The sequence below is a fragment of the Crocodylus siamensis genome, chromosome 4, assembly GCF_052110815.1.
Source record: "Crocodylus siamensis isolate JL-2025a chromosome 4, ASM5211081v1, whole genome shotgun sequence".
NCBI classification, from domain to species: Eukaryota; Metazoa; Chordata; order Crocodylia; family Crocodylidae; genus Crocodylus; species Crocodylus siamensis.
This window is the reverse complement of record NC_143398.1, coordinates 221,394,155-221,415,057: the sequence shown is the minus strand read 5'-3', so window position 1 is coordinate 221,415,057 and position 20,903 is coordinate 221,394,155. Positions and strand designations below refer to the sequence as shown.

The 20,903-nt window shown below is 41.0% G+C and overlaps 1 protein-coding gene across 1 annotated transcript in view; it reads left to right on the top strand.

Annotated features, from left to right (window-relative positions):
- The window catches only part of EPC2 (enhancer of polycomb 2), a 92,899-nt gene that overhangs the window by 55,226 nt on the left and 16,770 nt on the right, over positions 1-20,903 (top strand). Inside the window, exons 7-10 of the mRNA XM_090045801.1 lie at positions 503-694; positions 1,351-1,440; positions 3,055-3,200; positions 3,311-3,654. Of these exons, the coding sequence (XP_089901927.1) occupies positions 503-694; positions 1,351-1,440; positions 3,055-3,200; positions 3,311-3,654 (772 nt within the window). The remainder of the gene's footprint in view (positions 1-502; positions 695-1,350; positions 1,441-3,054; positions 3,201-3,310; positions 3,655-20,903) is intronic.

Below are 20,903 nucleotides of genomic sequence, written 5' to 3'. Positions count from 1 at the left end.
ACAGCTTTAATCTGTTAAAATTAGATAATGAAATTAGTATAACAGAAATCTAAATTAAATGCAACTGATAACATAAGAAATAGAGCAAGTCAAATGAGATTTTTCTGCATTATATAGCCCTGGAAATTTTAAAGTATTGGACTTGTAGGTCTCTTGCCCTAAAAAGCTAAATTTTGGAAAAAAACCCCACAGTGGGATTTCAAAGTCCAGCATGCTGAATTGACTGACAGACAGCACCATAAAACCCAGAACTACATAGCTATATAATCTAAAAAAATATTTTGTTTGGTATAAATCATAATCCAGTGGTCTTTTATTTATTTATAAAGTTCTAGATCAACTTTATTTCTCAGTATTCTGTTCATGAATAGAATTAGTGTTGCTCCAGGCTGAGATCGGTAATGATTTATTTAAATGTATATTTCATGAAAACAAAAGAACAGTTTTAATTTACCAAATATTTTGTTTTCTTTCTCTTGTCCAAAAACTCCTGTACAAACAGCACTCTCACCATTCATCTCTGAAGGAAGACATGTCAGATGTTGTTCGACAAAAGAAAAAATATCCAAAGAAGCCTAAAACGGAGTGTGTGATAACTCCTCAGCAACCTATGACTGAGCCACTGCCTGTTATCAATAAGAGTGATATTAAACAGTATGACTTCCATAGTTCAGATGAAGATGAATTCCCACAGGTAATACTTTGTTAGTAAAGTGAAAAGTAAGTGTATTCTAAGAACTGGAAAAAATTGAAATTGTCTTTGGTTTAGGTAATCTAATTACAAAAGAGGATGCTTGGTTTTGGACAAGTGCCAAGTATGCTCGCATGATATTTGAGATTTTTCTTATCATATTGGAGGATAAGTGACTTAGCTGGTAGAGAAGGGGATCGGGAAGTTGGCAGACATTAGTTGTATTCCTGATGTTTGTCCTGGGTGCAGATTCTTTCTTCTGTATTTTCTAAGCACATCTGGTATTGTTTTCTTTACAGTAGACGGGTAAGGATGGTAACTTGGGCAGTTGTGTCCTAGGGAACTTAGCACAGAACTAGAAATTGCGTGCTCAGGTTTCTGTTTCTGATACTGCCACTGATTTTATGATGTGACCTTGCAGATGTGTGTTTAATCTTTCAGTGCTTTGTCCTGCTTATTTTGAAAAGTCATAGTTTTACCCATTTTATTTGATTCAGGTTCATGCATAAAGAAGTTGGATAAATGCACAGTATCATTACTACATGTGTAATCAAAAGTTAACTGCTCATAACCTGTGTTTTAATTAAAACTGGTGTGTGAAATATCTTTCTAATAAGTAGATAGTACAATTTTAGTGAGAGAATTTACTTGTGCCATAGGTACCCTCACCAGTGTCAGAACCAGAAGAAGAGAATGATCCTGATGGACCTTGTGCTTTCAGAAGAAGAGCAGGATGCCAGTATTATGCTGTAAGCATTTTTTTTTATATATATATTACATTGGTAACAGGCTAACAGATGACTCTCTGTCCTCTCTCCAAGCAAAAAAATATAGGTTATTTGTTAAGTCCAAAGAAAACCAATTTTGATTTTTCATAACAGCTTTTCATTTTGTGCTCACCCTTTTTATTCTGGTTTTAAATTAAAGCTTCCCTATTGTCTTAGCTACAACTCTAAGAGTTGCTTCAGGAGAATCTAAGGCACTTATAGCTAATCAGTTCAACCATTGCTTCTAGAAAACAGGAAGAATTGTATGTCCAGTTTTCCCAGTTCCTCCCACAGGTTGTTTTGGCATTGGAGTAGAGATTCCACAGGCTTCATCCCTGCCTGTTTTTTTTTATAGGCAAATCTGCACCTCCTTCCCTCCCTTGGGTGCCTTGACCATACTCGCATATATTGTATAGCATGCCCCTCGCGTCCTTCATGTATAGCACACCTTTCATGCATTCAGTATATTCCAGTCTCTCACCTCGTACAGGTTCTGCTTTGAAACGTATACCTACTCCTCTGCTTTGTTTGGTCATCCCAGCCCAAGTAGTCCCCTGCTCCCTTAGCTCCGTCTCCAGCATACACGTTTGATTGTGCCAGGTCTTTGCCAACAAAGTAACTTACTTTGGGGGTGGTAAGGGGGAAAATGAAAAGCCCATGTAAGAAAGATACCTTTTCACTTTTTAAGTGGTTTTTTAAAATGCATTTTATTTTGTATTTGCTTCTGTTGCATCAAAATATTACCTGTTTTAGCCAGTGTAGAAGTAAATTCTTTGAAGACGTGTGGGGGATCCTCTCCTCCAAAAAGGTTGGGATCCACTGCTTTAAGGTTTGTTGCATTAAATGCAAAATTATAACCTTACTGTAATTAAGTGGATTGGTTTGGAGATAATAGCCAGAATATCCAATGTGTACCCTTTAGAAATTCCACTGGAGGCTTAGTGTGGAGTAAGTAGTGTGGATATACAATCTCTTCCACATGTACTGTATGTCTGGGCTATTCCCAAGCAATTTGTTTGCATCTTTGTCAGTGCTGCTGGTCCTCAAGCTGTCTGAAATTACTGTCATTCTTGTACTCTTCTGCTAGCCAGCTGCTTACGATGACTCATTCCATATGTTAGATAAGTGTGTGTGAAACCACCTCTAGTTTCAAACAGCTCAGTTATCTCTCTTGTTCTCCAATTTTGCTGAGTTGTCTAATACTAGCTACAAAGGCTCCTTCTTATTGCTGCTAACATAGTCGTCATGTATTCAGCAGCAGAGATGTAGCTGGAACTTCCTCCTCAACTTTTTAAACAACTATATGAACTAGTTTTGACATTGTTTGTTTCTCAAACAGTCAAGGAACTATTGCATACATTTTGAAATATGATTCCTCTCTTCCACTTATCATTTGCATATTCTTTTTGGAAAATGCTGTAATGTTTTACTTGTGACTTCAATTTATTGGTTTGGGGGAGTTTCATGCCCTTTTACTGCTATATATAACAGTGTACTATAGCATCATGGCTAACAAGTAGCTTTATATAGCCATAGTTTAATAGATTGTAAGTGTAACTTTACGTTTATGGAAAATCTAATTGTCTACTCCTGCAGCCTCGTTTGGACCAAACTAATTATTCATGTGAGAATACAGAATTGGCAGAATTGGATAAGCTGAGGTACAGGCATTGTCTTACAACCCTTACAGTTCCAAGAAGATGTATAGGATTTGCAAGGCGGCGACTTGGCAGGGGTGGAAGGTACAGTGGCATTTCTTTGATTCTTTTGACCCTTTTTAAAAGAAGCATGGGTCAAATGGAGATACTGCCTAACTAATGGTACTTTCATTTTTTGCTTCCTTTTAAATCAGGATCATAATGGACAGATTATCTACAGAACATGATCCTGTCCTGAAACAGATTGACCCTGAAATGCTGAATAGTTTTTCAAGCTCTTCCCAAACTGTAAACTTTTCTCCTAATTTCTCACGGACAAATGCTTCCAATAAACATTGTGAAAACAGACTGTCTCTTTCTGAAATACTAAGCAATATCAGATCATGTCGACTACAGTGTTTCCAGCCAAGGCTACTAAATTTACCGGACAGTGATAGTGAAGAATGTACCTCAAGGAAATCAGGGCAGACTGTGAATAATAAAAGAGTTTCTGCAGCATCTGTAGCTTTATTGAACACCAGCAAGAATGGCATATCAGGTAGGTAAGGATTTAAATTGTTGTGAAATTTGAAACATAGCCCTTGGGAATGGATGGATGACTTCATTGGTGGGAATATGTTGCCAAACAAGTCCAGGTAAAATCAAAATGTTTGAAGAGCTTAGAATATGCAGAGCTTTTCCATCTCAGTAGAAATTTGCATGTGGGGCTGGAAACTGTTGAGTAACAGTTTGTACATCTAGGAATCAGAAGGTCGGGGTTTACCTGTACTTCAGTATTGCTCTGCCACCCCCCCTACCCCCCCCACCCCAAAAAGAGGCTGAGATTCAGCATCTCAAATGTATAGCCTCAATCTATTTAAGGAGAGAAAAGTGCCATTTATAAATAGAAAAAAGTGGACGAGCATTTATATTAAAAGAGTTATTCATTCTGTGTTCTTATCCAGCAGATATACAGATACACTTTTGCTTTATTTATTTTTTTTGATAACTACCCCAGTTTTGTTTGCATGTATTGCTCTACATCAGTGGTTCCCAAACTTTTTTTTTTTTCTTTCCATGCCCCACTTCTGGGAGCAGAGTGTGGTGCCAGCGGCCCAGGGGTGGGGGAGCTCCTGGCACACAGCGTGGCGCATCTTTTCTGTGTGGTGCCACTGGCATTGCCCCCGTGACCCCCATCTGGGTTGTAACCTGCAGTTGGGAACTGCTGCTCTACATATACATGATGCTCATAAGCTACTGAAGAGTTGTGAGTCTAGTTTCCAGATAGTTTCAGGTCATAGTCATGAGTAGCAGGTACCATTTTGTAAATGTTGATGGCTTTTTGCGAAGATCATTGGTTTTGTATATTTTAACTAATTCTGAACTGAAGTTTTCACTTTTATGAAGTAGTCTGAGACCACAAGTGTTTAGTGTTTGATTATGTTTGAAGACTGTTTGATTTAGAGTTTTACTTTTGTGCTCAGTTTTTCTAACTGTTTTGTATTTGTATAAATGTGATTCAGAAGTTAGCTTTTCCTTATTTATCCTTTGTGGAGTATTTGTCAGTTTAGATCCTACTGTAGATGAGCATGTGCAAGAGCAGTCTTTTGAATATCGGTGCCTCTTAAGGCTATACAGATTGACTGTGCCGCCTCCTGCATAGATGCCACTCGCAATCACCCTCCTGTCCCCTCCCCCCAATCTCCCCTGCCCTTCTGTTGCATCAGCCTATGGACAAAAATGGTATACAGCTGGTTCTTATCTGTTGATTAATCCTTTTCATAATTTGGACCCACTGCTTCCCATAAAGCAGGAACACGAATATATGAAAAAAACCAAAACAAAAAAATTATAATTTTTCACTGATCTACAAGATTTTGAATGAAACCCACCTAAATGGACTAAATATTGATGAGATGGGACTTTACCTGTACAGGCATCCTTGTAGTAAAGAGGTATTTATTGTGACTACCTCTCAGTGGAGCTGAGTCCATATACTGAATTAAGATTTGATCTGTCTTATTCTATACAGGAATACACAGATTTTAAGCAGTCTTTAGATTCTGAGGAGATGAGAACAATGATCTAGAACTGTTCAGATACTTGATTTTTGGGTTTGGCTTTCAAAATTAAAAGCGACTTCTGTTTAGGTTGACCAGAAATCAGGGTTTTTTATTTTTCTAAGTGAGATGAGTACATTTTTCAGTTGCTCATATCAAGTGAAATATAACCCACAACCTTTTAACCCACAACATTTAAAATTTCAGAACTTTTAATAGCCATGAAAATGTTAGCCTAGTGGTTTGGTAACCTGGCCAAGATGCAGGTTTAGTTTCTTTCTCCTCTAAAGCACTGAACCTTTTTGTGTAAACAGAGTGTCATTGCAGCATGGGTTTATAACCCAGGTAGATGTCCCTCTCCCAAAATGTGTCCAACTGTCATTTTTTCCTTTTTTCATTCAGTAAGTATTTAAAAACTCCACGCAAAATGAACAGAAGCATCACAAATATTGAGTATGCCCTGACTTAAAATGATACCCTAAAACCCTTCCCAGCTTTTTATCCTCCTAGCAGATGAGGAGATCTGGATTCAGTCTACTAAGGAAGAAGTGGGAATCTGGCCCAGGTCGTTTGAACCCTGAATAAATTCTTGAAGCATTTACTGAGTGTGGTAACAGGTTGCTTCCACCATCCTTTTCCCTGGCCATTGTTTTCTACCTAAAACAGTTTGGCAAATTCAGCTGAAATTCTAAATAGTAAATTTGCCCCCATAACTATTCAGAATTTAAAAATATTCTGGCCCTATCAGATTCTTAGCAGGGGAAAAATAAAAAATAAAAACACCAACTGCAAGACAAATGAGGGAGTCTGTTTAGCCAAAAAGACTTGACATGAAACTGTTGGCACCCCCTGCATCCAAGTAGCATACATGATGCCACAGACATAGTTGGTATCAAAACCTGTGCCAAGACTTGTTACTGAATCCCAAGACTACATGGGAGAGAACATTCCAACCCCTGAGACACAGACTTCAGGTATATCTCAGTGTGAGACCTGGTGATAAGTAGTCTTGCCTACAACTTTGAAGGTTCCCAAGTAGCAACCCTGCCTCTTATACTGATTCAGGCCATCACCTGTGATCATCAGTACAGATCTTACTGGTGCAGTAAGAGTACGCCCCAGTCAGTACAGCTGGAACTATTTTAATAACTGCCATGCTGAAGATGTTGGCTCCATCTCTAAAGGAAGCCTGTCCCTCTCCATCACCATGGTATATATTTTTATCACCTCAAGAAGAGTCTTTTTTTCTCCTTGGAAATCTGTGATTGGCACTGCTGATAAGTCTGCCAGTAAAATCCCAGTAAGAAAAGTACTTGACAAGTTTCCATAATCTCCACAAAGACCTTCATTCATCAGTGTTGGCAATATGACTTTTTCAGCCCGCACCATCCAGACCAGCTCCAAAATGGAATTTTCAGACAACAGATTGGTTGATCAGCTGTTGGTATTTCTGCCAGAGTGCAAACCAATTAGATGGTCCATCAGAAACTAACACTGACCAAAGTTACATTACGTTTACAAACTGCCTAATTGAAATAGCCAAACTCTGTGTACCTAGAGGCTTTAAGCCATTATGTGCCATGCTGGGGTGAGCAGTACAAGCAGCTCTTTAACCTCACCAAGCAATGCAATGACTCTGCATTGTAAAAAGAACTACAGAACTACATCTATTTGGGTCTTCAGTTAGCAGCTGATTGTTGTCATCCCTTGCAATAGAGGCAAGAGATGACAACAATCAACTGCTAACTGAAGACCCAAATAGATGGAGGCTTAAGAGGCTTAAAAGTTGTAAACCATTTGTACACGAAACCCACAAGCTCCTGGTAGAGATTGGGGATGCTGAACCAAACCTAAGGGCAGCAACGAAATGGGCTGGCCACTGGGAAAGGTCAGACCCATTCCTACAATATTTTGTACTGGCACCAAATGATTCCCCCATTGGGCATGACCTTCACAGAGAAGTGTGGGTCAAACTGAACAAACTGAGATCTGGATATAGATGTTTCAAAACAACACTTTACAAGATGAACATCTTGGACAGTCCTCCATGAGAATGTGGTATTAACAGCACAGAACTTAATTGAAAGCTGCAGTCTTTACAAATGTCCAGACAGTGCAGCTGGAATCACATTGAGCGGTAATACCGGACAGTGGCTCATAGATTTGGAAGTTGGTATCTGATGCCATATGAAAGAGAGGAAGTTCTAACAGGAGACCCAAGTGGCCCCTGAAACATGTTATCTCCTTGTTCTCCCAGCGGTGGCCCCTTATGATCAGCAAGGGATTTCATATGCCACTTCAGGGGATGGATTTCATGGAGCCTTGACCAACTTTTAGGCAACAGAAGCTTTCTTACCAGAGAACAGAGTCTTGTCTCTTCTCTAAAAGAGCAATACAGGACAATTTGGACCTAGGTGAAGCTTCAGAATCAAAGATGCTCAACTATATGCTGTACTTGCGATGGGCTGGATTGCCTCCCATCCATATTGGCATGGCATGTTATAGTAAAGTCACACTTGGTCGTCTTTTATCTGACAGTATCCAGACTCCTTGAGGGCCTCCTACAAAGTTACGTACCTGTTTTTCTGCAAAGAATCTTGACAAGACTTTCTTGAAATCCCTAGATCTTCTATTCAAGCTGTTAGAAGGGAATACATCAAACAAGATGGCTTTTCTTGTATCTGTCACCTTTGCTTGTAGTCAGCCAGCTCCAAACATGTGACTGAACCTTGAAATATGTAATTTCAGAGGCAAGCTAGGGTTTTGAAACAGCAGCTGATGCTTCTTATTCACAGGATTCAGAGAAGATGCTGCTTGTTGGTTACCTACAGTGGGATGATGCATACTTGAAAAAAGGGTGCCTGGTTTCCCTACAGGAACCAGTTCTTCTACCCAATGGAATTACTTACGCTAGAAGTCTGGCAGTGCTGAAGGTCTTTGATTCAAATTTTGCCGGCTACAAATATATGGTTTTTGCAGATGTGGATAATTAGTTATAGGTAAAATAGAGAACTGTCAATTAGGAGTGAGGCCAATTTCTTTAAATGATTGTTTTGAAAGTGTTCTGCAAATTTTTGCTGCAAATAACCTGTGAAGGTTCAACATCATGTACAGACTCTCTCCAATTAACAAGATATTTCAGACCTATTTTTTTTGTAAAACTCATTACTTTTTACATTTTGAGTTTAAAATAGTTGGACTGAAGTGTCCTTTATGCGTAGATAAAGAGCTGTTATCACGCTTAGGTTGTTAATTATTTCTAAATCTTTATGGACCATTTTAGACTTACGTTTGGCTATTTTGAAATGCCAAAGTTGCTTTTTACTACTAAAGCCAAGAAATTACAGTAAAGCTTCCTTCGGCTGTCCTACTGCTGCTTGCTTGGATATTAGGGTTTTTTATTTTCTAATGAATGTAATGTGTATATGTGTGTGTGTGTGCATGTGCACACACGTAAAGATGCACAATTCTTCAAATACTAAGTAATTATAGGATAGTGAAGAGCTTTATTACCAAGCACAGAAAAGAATGTAAATGTTTTCCTTCTTTTTTTTGCATTTCTATAACTTATTGTAGAACAGATATAATTAGATGATATAACTTCTTAGGCCTCTATCCTACAATTAACTCTGCATGGGTTTGCCAAGGGTCTGCCTATTTAGAATCAAAGACAAGACTAGGGGTTTAATCTAAAAAGTTATCTGTACAACAACTACAACTGAAAGTTTTCTTTATTTTACTAAGTGTTTTATGAAACAAATTTATTTTTTTTCATTGGAAAGGATCATTTTTGACAGCTTGCAGTTTTAAAAGATTTATTATTTATTAAATAATCTGAATTTAATGCTTAACATTTAATGGACACAGACTGTGAAACTTTGCTTTCTCTTTCTTACGCTGCATGAAGAGAAGATCCTAATGTGCAATGCAACCTAAAGTTGCTGTAGGAACCTTAATTTTTGTTTTTTGTTTTGTTTTTTTTTACTCTGAAAAATAGAACGTTGGAGCTTTCACATTGTATGCAAACATTTGTTAGTTAAAAGACAGAATGGAAAGAAGGAGGATAGAAATTTGCAACCCCACTAGAAAGAGGCTGTGATTGGAGATTCCTTATTTAGAAGAATTGACAGACCTGTCACCAGAACAGATCCACAAAGTTGGAACAGATCATTTGCAGTGACTGAAAGGGATATGGATGCTAAAAGGGATCCATTTTGAAACGGAAATGGATCTACTGACTTTCTTAGTCCTTCATGTTGGGAAAAGATTACACACCAGGATTCCACTTGGAACTATTAAAGTAACTGCCATGCTGAAGCTGTTGCAAAAGTAGAAGCTCAAATAATGTTTAACAATTCTTCCAGTCTTTAGAAAAGGGGAGAAAGATAAAATGATGAAGATTAATAGATGGCTCAGGGATTGATTTTGAGACATGGAAGGTTTTTGAGACATTGAACTATTGTGAGGCTTTTATGGAGGTATAGTACTTTTTTTGGTGGGGCCCCACCTAGGTACCCAAGGAAATAGTTTTCTGGGATCAAGGCTGTCCTGCCTGATAAGAGCTATAAACTAAGAAATGAGGGGAGATGTTTTGGAGAGACTTAAAATATTTCCATGTCAGGTTTTAATATACAGGAAAAGTAAAACGAGATAAATGAGCATACGGCAACGGGGAAAGAAGTATTAATGCATAAAAGTATGTATGGACAGCAAGGAGCAACAAAATACTGATGAGAACAACACCCAGATGATTCAGTTAGTGGAAAAACTGCAACTGCTACTAAACTTGAGTGTGGTTGATAAGAAACTACTGAAAAGTTTTCATAGACAGTAGGGCTGGAAGGGACCTCGGAAGATCTTCGAGTCCAGCCCCCAGCCCTGTTCGTATGCTAATGCCAAAAATCTGGTCAACAAAATGGAAAAACTTGAATTACTGATCATGGTGTTACGGGGATAAGAGAAACATGTTGAAATATCAGTCATGGCTAAAACACGTATTAAAGGGATAGATAGAAGTAAAGGTGAAGGTGCTAGGACAATATTCTACATTAATAGATGTGATAGATTGTTTAAAGGCGGGGAGATATAGAATTGCATTGATAAAACAATGTTTGGGTTAAAAACACTTTAGGGGACATTGGTAAAAGAAGGCTTACTAATAGTGCCAAGGGTCTGCTGTTAACCTGTAGAGAATATGACTTGGATGAGGGTAGACATCTCAATAATGCTATTGGAGAGAGAAATACAGTAAAACCCCTGTTGTCTGGCGTTCTGCAAGCTGGAATACTCTTATTAACTGGACATGGGGGAAGAAGGATCGCATGCGGTGGCTATCGCCACTGTTGTGCGCACAGGGCATAGAGTGTCAAAAACGAGCAGGAATCTTATCAGAGGATAAGGCACAACACCGCATTTATTGGAACATGAAATGTAAGAAGAACAAAGAACAGTAAGGTTATCTGCTTCACTCATTCCCATGTATATTCATTCATTCATACAAAAAAAACAAGCACACATGCATACCGTCTTGCAAAGGTTAAGGTGTTACCAAGTTCTAAAGTTGCTCAAGTCAGTCTGGTGGCCAGCCGGACTGACCACAAGGGATGGAATCAGGTCTTGTTGGACACACCTAAAACTCCTCCTTGCAGGTGGAAAAGACCCAAAGCCTTGTGTTTGTGTTCACTCTTTATAGTGATAACTGTCCATACAAGCCTATGGATTCCAGTGAGTCAGATGCGAAGGTCATCCTCCTTGTCCTGTTGGCAGGCGGGGATTGGTAGGACGTGATCTTCTGGTTTTGTGGTCTGCAATCTTCGGGGGGAGGGGTCATTGCTTGCAGTCTTCAGCTATTGAGGTGAAGCATGATCTAGTATTTGGTAATCCTTAACTGCTGACTTGACGTTGCTGTAACCTTTAACTGTTAAAGTACAGGAGGCTATTTTCACTACACCACCACCTACCACCCTGTGCTGCCACTGCTCCCCATGCTGCTCCCCTCTCCCAGCTTCCCCTTATCTGCCTCGGATAACCGGAATTTTTACATAACCAGCACCTAGCATTCCCCACTCATGCTGGATAACAGGGACTTTACTATACCATCAGGGCTTTAACTTCCTAGGTATTGACTAGGGGGAAAAAAAGGGTACTAATGTTAGTAGGGCCCACATATTCTGAACCATCTGAGCTTTCTTCATCAAATAATCACTGAGCCAACAGAAGGCAATGCCATTTTAGATTTGGTTTGAAAATAATGAGGATGTTTTGGATCATATTTGAGGTAATTTAAATTAAATGTAAGGATAAATAAAAATATACCCTTGGGAAATCTTAAGGTCAGAAGGAGGAGATTAGTGGGTCAATTTCCTAGTCATCTTGGATGCTCATTTCTAATTTAAAAAGTGTGGGAAATAAGCTGGAAGCAGTAGTATGCACACAAAATTATGATCTAATTGAGATAACTGAGACATGTTCAGATAATTTAGGTGACTGGGATATTGATATCAATGCTTTTTTACTTACCTTTTCACAAAAGGTCATTTGTCAGATGATGAATGTAATTAGTGTTAAGGAAAAGGGTAGGCACTGTGCCAAGAGCAGGGGAAAAAAAACAAGATATCTTAGATGAGATGCATGTTTTTAAAGCAGCTGCCTGGTAAGATTCATTCTCAGATACTCAAGGAATTGGTTGATGTAGAACCATTAGTTATTATCTTTGATAACTCCTGAAGGTTAGGTAAGGTCACAGAAGACTGGAAAAGGACAAATGTAGTATACATCCTAAAAAAGTGGGGGGGGGGGGGCAGAGAGTTGGGCACTATTCAGTACAACTTTGACGCATTGAAAGATCCTCGAGCATATTGTAAAACAATTCCTTTATAAGTACCTAGAGGTTAACAAGTTGATAAGTAAGAGCCAACATGGATTTGTCAAGGCACATAATTTCTAACCAGCCTAATTTACTTCTGTGACAGGGTAACAGGCCTTGTGGATAGGGGGAAGCAGTGGATGTGATATGCCTCGACTTTACTAAGGCTTTTGATATTGTCTGCCATGATCTTCTAATATGTAAGCTAAGGAAATATGCTCTAGATGAAACTACTATAAGGTGGGTGCATAAATGGTTGAATTAAGCATGTTCCAAAGAGTAGAGTTCCATCAGCAGCTCAATATCAGAGCAAGAGGTGGCATCAAGTGGGTACTTGCAAGAGCCTGTTGTAGGTCCATTACTATTTTTTTTATCTTCATTCAGTTGTTTGAAATAAGGACAAAGTACTGCTCCTAAGGAACAATTGAATGCACAAATGTAAAGTGGAAAATGACTGCAGCATTATAAAAATAAATCTGGGGTTATAATGGATCTCAAGCTGAATGTGAGTCAACAATGTAAAATTGTTGCTAAAATATTATTTATGAGGATGTAACGGAAAGGTGAGAAGAGTTTGGATTCTTTAAGCTAGAAAAGAAAAGTTGGGGGCTGGGATCAGAAAGCATGTAAAATATCAAAAGAGGATTGTTCAAATTGCTCGTCAATTTGTTCTTTGTGTTCACAGAGGACAGGACAAGAAATAATGGGCTTATGTTGCAACAAGAGAGATTTGGGGTAGATATTACAAAAAAAATTCTATTCTGAAGGCAGTTGAGCATTGGAACGGATCATCAAGAAGCTGTGGAATTACATGTTATACAATTACAGGTTAGACATACTTTTGTCTAGGGTGGTTTAGACAGATGCTCCTTTCCTGAGCAATGGATTTGGACTACATAACTTCTCAGTATCTGTTTTGGATAAAAGAATCTTGATATCAAAAGGGTAAACTCGTGATAAACTGGGACTTAGTTATTGAAATCAGCTACAGTGAGGAGCTTAGAGACTGGAGACTGGACTTTCTTCAAATCAAAGATGCGTACATTGTGGAATCTGTAGTCAAAGCAAGAGGGGAAAAAACTTCAATGAAAAAAAGGGGGGAGGGGGACACAGCCAAACTGCATGAATAAGTGCTTGGAGCAAGTTTATAAAGAAGAGTCAGAGAGCCTAAAATGAGCAGGCAAAATACAGCCTACAGGCCAATCTGGCCCACCAGGCACTGTCATCCAGGCTGTGGCACCCATCAACTAATTGTAACCCTCTCACCCTCCCCAGCCCTTCTGCCCAGAAGGGTGGAAGTGAGGCACCCACATATATACACCCCCTGCCAATGTACCCTATTGCGCCTCACTTCCACCCTTCTGGGTGGAAGGGCCTGGCCTGGCCCGGCCAGCAGCAGCTTCTGGGCGGGGCTGCAGCTGCCAGGGGACCTGCTTGGCTTCCTCAGTGTCTTGCTTGCTAAGGGCAGCAGGTGAGGAAGTGGTGGGACAGTGTGGGGTGGGGGGAGCTGGGGCTGGCAGCAATGCAGAGCCTACACCCAGGGGAGCAGTGGCAGCACAGAGCTCTGGGTGAGCGAGATGTAAATGTGAAAAATGGTGTGGGGACACTCCAAATACTCTCCCCCCCATGGTGCACAGCCCTGCCAGGGGCAATGCAGCAGCAGCAGCAGCAGCAGCAGGTGATGGTGCTTGGGGCACTTGTGCCTGGTGGAAGCTCTGCCACCTGGCAGCCCATGGCTCTGGCCAGTGCTGCACATTGTGATCATGAGCACAGCCCCACTGGGCTACCTCTATTGCCAGGGCTCTGTACCACGCATGCACACCTTCCTCACTTACACACCACTGTGGGGAAGGTCCATGCACAAGGGCTCCCCTCCACTTCTGGTGGAATTCCAAGACCTACGCAACAGGGAGCAGTGCAGGCAGCCAGCTCCAGCACATGAAACTTCTCCCTGGTTGTATGCGAATATGGAAGCTGCATGTGCTTGGTTGGAGCCCTGGTGATGGGTTGCCTGGGGGGCTGTGCTCCTTACCACAAAGTGCAGTGCTGGGCAGCTCCTGTGCCTGGCACCAGCACTCCAAGTGCTTCTTGCTGCTGCTGCTGCTGCTGCTGCTGCCGCCACTTGTAGGGCTGTGTGCCATGGGGGAAAAGTGGGGGGGGGGTCCCCCACATCCCCGCACCCTCCCTCACTGCCCACAAACACCACACCCTGCCCCCACAACCCCCACATATATGCTCCCCATCACATAGCCACATATCCCCACACCCCACCATATACACACACAAACCCCCATACACATCATACATGCACAAATCCCACACCCCACCATACACGCACAAACCCCCATACACACCCCACCACACACATACCTAACCACACCCTCCCCACACAATATACAAGACTAAGAATTTATTTTTGAGTTGTTATGCAGTCACCTCTATATACACTATGCAAACACAAATCCGAACAAAATTATTTTTTGTAATGAGATTAAAATTTGTTATAGTAGGCATCTGACTTCTAGTGTGTGATTTGTTTTTTCTGGTTCTAAGATGGCAACCCCCTCCTCCCAAAAGGAGTATTTCCAGAAGGCAAGGGGTGGGGACTTTCAGTGACAAAGGTCAGGGGTTAGGGACAGGATTTTTGGTCCTAAGATGGTGACCAGGGGGTAGGATTACCCATGCTGCCATCAAAAGCCCACCAAATCACATTAAGTGGCCCTGCAGCTGAAATAATTGCCTGCCCCTGGCCTAAAAAGAATGGAAAAAAGATTAGTCAGCAAAAATATGTATGCCTTTGGATATCCAAAAGGGAACAATAGATTGAACATGTTCATAGATTCATAGACTGTAAGCAACTGGAACAGACCTTGTAAGATCATTGGGTTTAGCCCCCCTGCACTAGGCAGGAAAGACAGCTGGGGTCAGGTGACCCCAGCAAGGTGACTGTCCAGCCTCCTCTTGAAGCTTCCCAGGGTAGGTGATTGCACCACCTCTGGAGGGAGTCTGTTCCACAATCTGGATACCCTAACTGCGAGAGAGAGGTTTTTTTTCTAGCGTTAAGCCTGAAACGGTCTTCCAGGAGCTTGTGGCCATTACTCCTGGTTTGCCTCAACGGTGACCTGGTGAACAGTTGTTTGCCAAGCCCTTGATGTACTTCCCTAGTGGTAGCAGTAAGCTGCTACCAAGTCCTGTCTCAGCTTTCTCTTTTTTAGGCTGAAGAGACCCAAATCCCTCAGCCTTTCCTCGTATGGCTTGACCTGCAAGTCTCTGATTTATATGAGTGGCCCTTCTCTGGACTCAAGCTTTTCTACGTTATTGCTGAAGTGCGGTACCCAGAACTGGATGCAGTACTCCAGCTGTGGTCTCACCAATGCTGAGAAAACCAAGGAAGTGATTCTTCTGCTTTAGCTTGAGATGCATCGGTTGATGCATGCCAGGGTATTGTTGCCCTGCTGGCTACAGCATCACACTGACGGCTAATATTCATACTGTGGTCTATTACCCCTAGGTCCCTTTCAGTTGTAGTACTAGTCAATTTGGTGCTACCAAGCCTGTAAGTATGTTGGGGGTTATTTGTCCCCAGATGGAGCAGTTTACACTTCTCAATGCTGAACTTCATCTGGTTCCGATCTGCCCAACTTGCCAGTCTGTCTAGGTCTGCCTGTATCTGCAGCCTATCTTCAAGTGTGACCACACTTCCTCATAACTTGGTGTCATCCGTGAATTTGACCAGTGAGTTCTTCACCTGAACATCCAAATCATTGATAAAGATATTGGAAAGCACTGGACCAAGCCCCTGAGGGACACCACTAGTCATTTCTTGCCAGCACAACACAGATCTGTTCATTAGAAATGAGTCCTACCCTGCAGCCAACTTTCAGCCCACCTGACTGTTGAGCTGTTAAGCCCACAATCCTTCAGTTTTCCCCTGAGAACATGATGGGATACCAGATCAAAGGTCTTTTGGAAGTCTAGGTATACAGTGTAAACCTCCTCTCTCATATCCAGTTGGTGTGTTACCTGGCCATAGAAGATGAGATTGGTAAGACAGAACCTGCCTGCGATGAAGCCATGCTGGCTGTCGTTCAGAATCCTACCTTCTGCAAGCGTATTGCACATGGACTCCTTGATAAATTTTCCCTGGGATAGAAGTTAGGCTAATTGGTCTATAGTTGCCTGGGTCCTCTCTCCTCTGCTTCTTGAAGATGGCTACAACATTGGCCCTCTTCCAGTCTTCAGGGACCTACCCTGAGCGCCGTGAGTTTTGAAAGAGTTTTGCCAGAGGTCCTGCAATGACTTTGGCTGGCTCCTTCAGCACTCTTGGATGAGATTCATCCGGCCCTGCTGACTTATAAATGTTTTAACATTCCTAACTGATCATACACCAGCTGAATGTCAACAGTAGGAAGGCGGGCTTTCCCACCATGCCCATTCTGAACCTCATCTAGTATGATTTTCCCCCTAGTCTGGTGCAAAGCAGTCATTCAGGAGTTCAGTTTTCTCCTACATATTGGTAACCAGCTGTCCCAAGTTAAGCAGTGGTGCCACGCTTCCATTTGTTTTCTTTCTGTTCCTTACATAGCTAAAGAAGAACTTCTTATTGTCCTTGATGTCTGTAGCTAGTTTAAATTCCGTCTTTGCCTTAGCCTTACTAATCTGCTTCCTACAAGTGCAGGCCGTGGTTGTATAGTCCTCCTTGGGGGCTGTCCCAAGCTTCCATTGTTTGTATGCTGCCTCTGTTTTCAAGAGGACCATGATATCCCTATTAAGGGCTTACCAGCCCTTCTGCTACCTTTCCTCCACATGGGAATGGACTTCTTTTGGGTGTTGAGGATCGTATCCTTGAGGAATGAACACTTTTCACACACTCCATTTATGTTCAGTCCCTGGTCCCACAGCACTTCCCCTACTGTTGCCCTGAGCCTGCTGAAATTTGCATTTTTGAAGTCCAAAATTTCAGCCCTGCTAGCTGACTTTCCTGCCTTGCAACGCATATTGACCGTGATGGTTTTGTGCTCACTATTGCCCAGGCTGCTCTCTAATCAAGTCACTCACCAGATCATCTCCTTTGGCCAAGACCAAGTCTAGGAGAGCGTTACCTCTGGTTGGCCTGTGTACTTCCTGAGTCAGGTAGAGCTCTTCAATACAGCTCAGGAAGCAACGTGACTGATCCGATTTAGCTGAGTGTTCCTCCTAAGAGAAGTCTGAGTAATTGAAGTCACCCATGACAACCATGTCCCGTGTGCATGCAGCCTCTGCCAGTTCTTGAGAAGTACTCCAGATCAAGCTCCTCCCTGGTTTGGTGGTCTGTCTTGTACACCTACAGTTACAATGTTGCATTGAGACTTTTCAGAGTAAATTCAAAAAAAAATCTTTAAACGTCTACAGAAAAACAAGTGAAGAAGTGGTGAAGGTGCTGCATAGTTAGAGTGGTGTAGAAACTAAAGGGTGTAGATGTGGACCAAAAATCAAATGAATATTTTTACATCAGTTTCCAGTAAGGATTCTGATGTTGGTTGTTGGGGGGGGCAGGCAGGGCAGATACAGAGTTAGGGTATTGGAATGGAGATTACTACATCTGAATTGGAGGCAAAACTTTGTGCGTAATTCACACGCATTGGAAATGAACTGCTGCCTGATATCACAGCCTCAGTAGCAAGTGTTTTTAATAAGTTGGATGTGGTACAATGTGCTTAGAGAGTGGATCATTTTTAAGAAGGAAAAATGATTTAGGTAGATACATGACAATTACTTTGACTTCAATAGCTTGCAATTTAGAAGAGATTTTTGAAGGAAAGAAGAATTGGACATGCAAGTAAACAAAAAATAAATTTAAATTGCACCATGGATTTACCAAGCACTGATTGATTGTACCAGAGTGACTCGATGACTTTCTTTAGTATGATCTTTTTTTCCCCTTTCCTAAACAGTAGAAAAGCTATAGTTTCTAATCACCTGGACTTTGGGTAAGGGATGTGATATAAAGTCACAAAGGGAAATCATTAGTGAATGAGTAGCGGTAGAGGAATTGTAAGATGGCTAAAGAACTGGGGGCCTAAAGAACAATGTCAGTGTGTAGTGTTGAATAGAGAAGTATCAAGCTAGAGGTTGTTTAATAGGTAGAGTTTCTCAGTGATCAGTTTTGGGACCAGTCATGATTAATAACCTTGGTACAAAAAGCAGGCATGTGCTGATGTAATTTGCTGATGAGACAGCATTAGGAAGCATCATAATATAAAGGAGGAGTGGGATATTGAAGAGAAAAAATTAGATGTCCTTGAGGATTGGAATAATAGAGAAGGCATAAAATCTAATAGTACAAAGTGGAAGGTCATGCATTTGGGAACTAATAACAAAAATCTCTGCCATATGCCGGGAGTTTCTCAGTTGGAAACAATGAGAAGGACCCAAATTTAGTAGCAATCTTAGGATGTATCAGTTGAGATTTTTCTATAGCAATATAGATCCCATTGTACAAGGTGCTCTGATAGTACCTAATTTGGTTTAACTGCTTACAGTTTTGGCCTGCCATATTCAAGAAAGATGCATTCAAACTGGATTTGAAAAAGGTTGCTAGGATGCTCAGGAAAAGGGAGGAATCTACCATAAGACAGGATACTAAAGGAACTTGGCTTGTTTATCACCCTCTTTTGGCCTTTCTCAAGCTAAACTGAGGGAGGAAGCAGAGCTTGTTAAACTAAAAGGTAGTGTTGGCACAAAAAACAGTGTATGGAAAAAGGCTATGAACGTTTTTGACTGAGGTATTTGAGCAGTGAGGTTTCGAATGCCTTCAAGAGTGGTAATGGCAGCACCTCCCAATTTCTGAGAGAAACTAACTGAGTTTTATGAAATAAAATAGATACCATATTTATTCACGTACCTAACATGCCTTCCCCCCAAAAATTAGTCATCCAAAACTGCGGTGCATGTATTAAACAAGGAAACTGACTACCACACAGCACAGGCTGTGCTCAGAGCTAACACAACTACAGGTTTAACCCTCTCAGCCACTGCTGAACTGGTATTAGCAGCAGGAGGAAAGGAAGTGATGCTGACTCCACCCCTGTTCTATGCAGTCCCAGTTAATTTTTAATATGTAGAAATGTTTTATGTAGCACTGGTTTCACTTGTGTGGGGATGGTTGCTGAATTTAAAATGAGAATGAGCTGTTGTATCTAGTCTTTAAAAAGAAAATTGTTTTTCATTGGGTAGCATGTGAAGTATAGAAACCAGTGTTTGTTTGTTTGTTTTTAGATTTATAAAAGAAATATCAACATAGCATTTAAGAAATAAAGCAGCATAATTATTAATACTGTGTACAAGGGATGTGTATTTGCTGGAGTGGCTCTACTTGAGAATTAATTGTCAGCCAAATCATATGAGTTTTATTTGAGTTAAATTTGCAAACAAGTCACCAGAAAGCTGCCTCTAAAGAGCATAATAGAACAACCTGTGAAGTTCCTGCGGAGAGCCATTTTTGGAAAAAAGGTTCCATTAACTGGAAAATTAACTTTTAAGGTTGCATGCTACAGTCTTCAGTGCACGAGAAACATTTTAAATGACCCCTGCTTCATTTTCTCACTAACTTTATTAATAATAATGCAAATAAAGCAAGAGTTACTTCATGGTAGTGCTTCAGATATTTTAGGTACACTGCACACAGGAAGGAGTATCTGTCACAAGAAATTTGATTATAAGTGAATAAATGTCTGAATTTAGTGCTTGTGGAAGAGTATATCAGATCAATATGTGAATAAAGAGGAGCTGGTTCAAATTGCATTGCTCTTTTGGCCGTATTATACTAACTGAAAATGGGAGTCATTTTGAAGAATCAGAAAAGACATTTTTAATGAACCCATCTGCCATTTTGATCTAAGGGCCAACTTTCATGGTCTCTTTTTGGCTCCTCTCTATGCCCAGCTAATCAAGCTGATTTGCTGGCAAAAAAATCTCTGGTTTGCTGAGAAACTTTGCTATTCTTTGCCATTACTATCATCATTGTTATTACATTAGCATCAGGCTTAAGGTTTTATTGTGCAAGGTGCTGTACCGGGCCATTTTGAAAGACTCTTTTTGCCCTAAAGAGGTCTTGGTCCAATTCAGGACCTCCATCCTTGGAGGTTTTTAAGACCTGGCTAGACGAAGCCTTGACTGGGATGATGTAGTTGGGGATGATCCTGCTTTAAGCAGGGAATTGGTCTAGATCAGTGTTTCTCAACCTTTTAAGTAGCAAGTACCCCCTAACTTCTGAAAAATTTAATAAGTACCCCAATACTCAATTTTCCAGGGGATTTTATATTTTCAGACTACTGGGTGCTGTGCCATGTGTTAGAAGGGCTGTGTATATAAGGCCGTGATACGACAGATGTCTGATCTGGCGTGGGTAGGGTTGCCACCTTTTACACCAGGGGTGCACAACTTAAGTATATACCTGGGCTAGAGGTGATGTTGACCAAAGTTAGCAGGGCTGAACCCAGTGGTGTACAAAGAGTGACATGCCTGGGGAATTTAAAGCACTGTGCAATGCACAGTGCACCAAATTTTTTGCCATAGTTTTGTGAGGTGGAAGGGGCGAGAGAGAGAAAAAAAGAGGGATGAGAGTGTTGGGGTACCTGCGTACCCCCTGCCTGTCATGTACCCCTAAGGGTACGCGTACCACAGGTTGAGAAACTATGGTCTAGATGACCTGAGGTCTCTTCCAACCCTAATTTCCTGTGATTCTATACACCATGTAACAGACAATTGCAGTAAATGATTGAAATAGGAAGATGGCAATAAGGTTATGTCTATGTGTTTTAGATGGACTAATGCACACTGGAACAGCTAGTCAATACCTTAATTTCTAGGCTGGGCTACTGCAAGTTTTTTACCATGGGACTG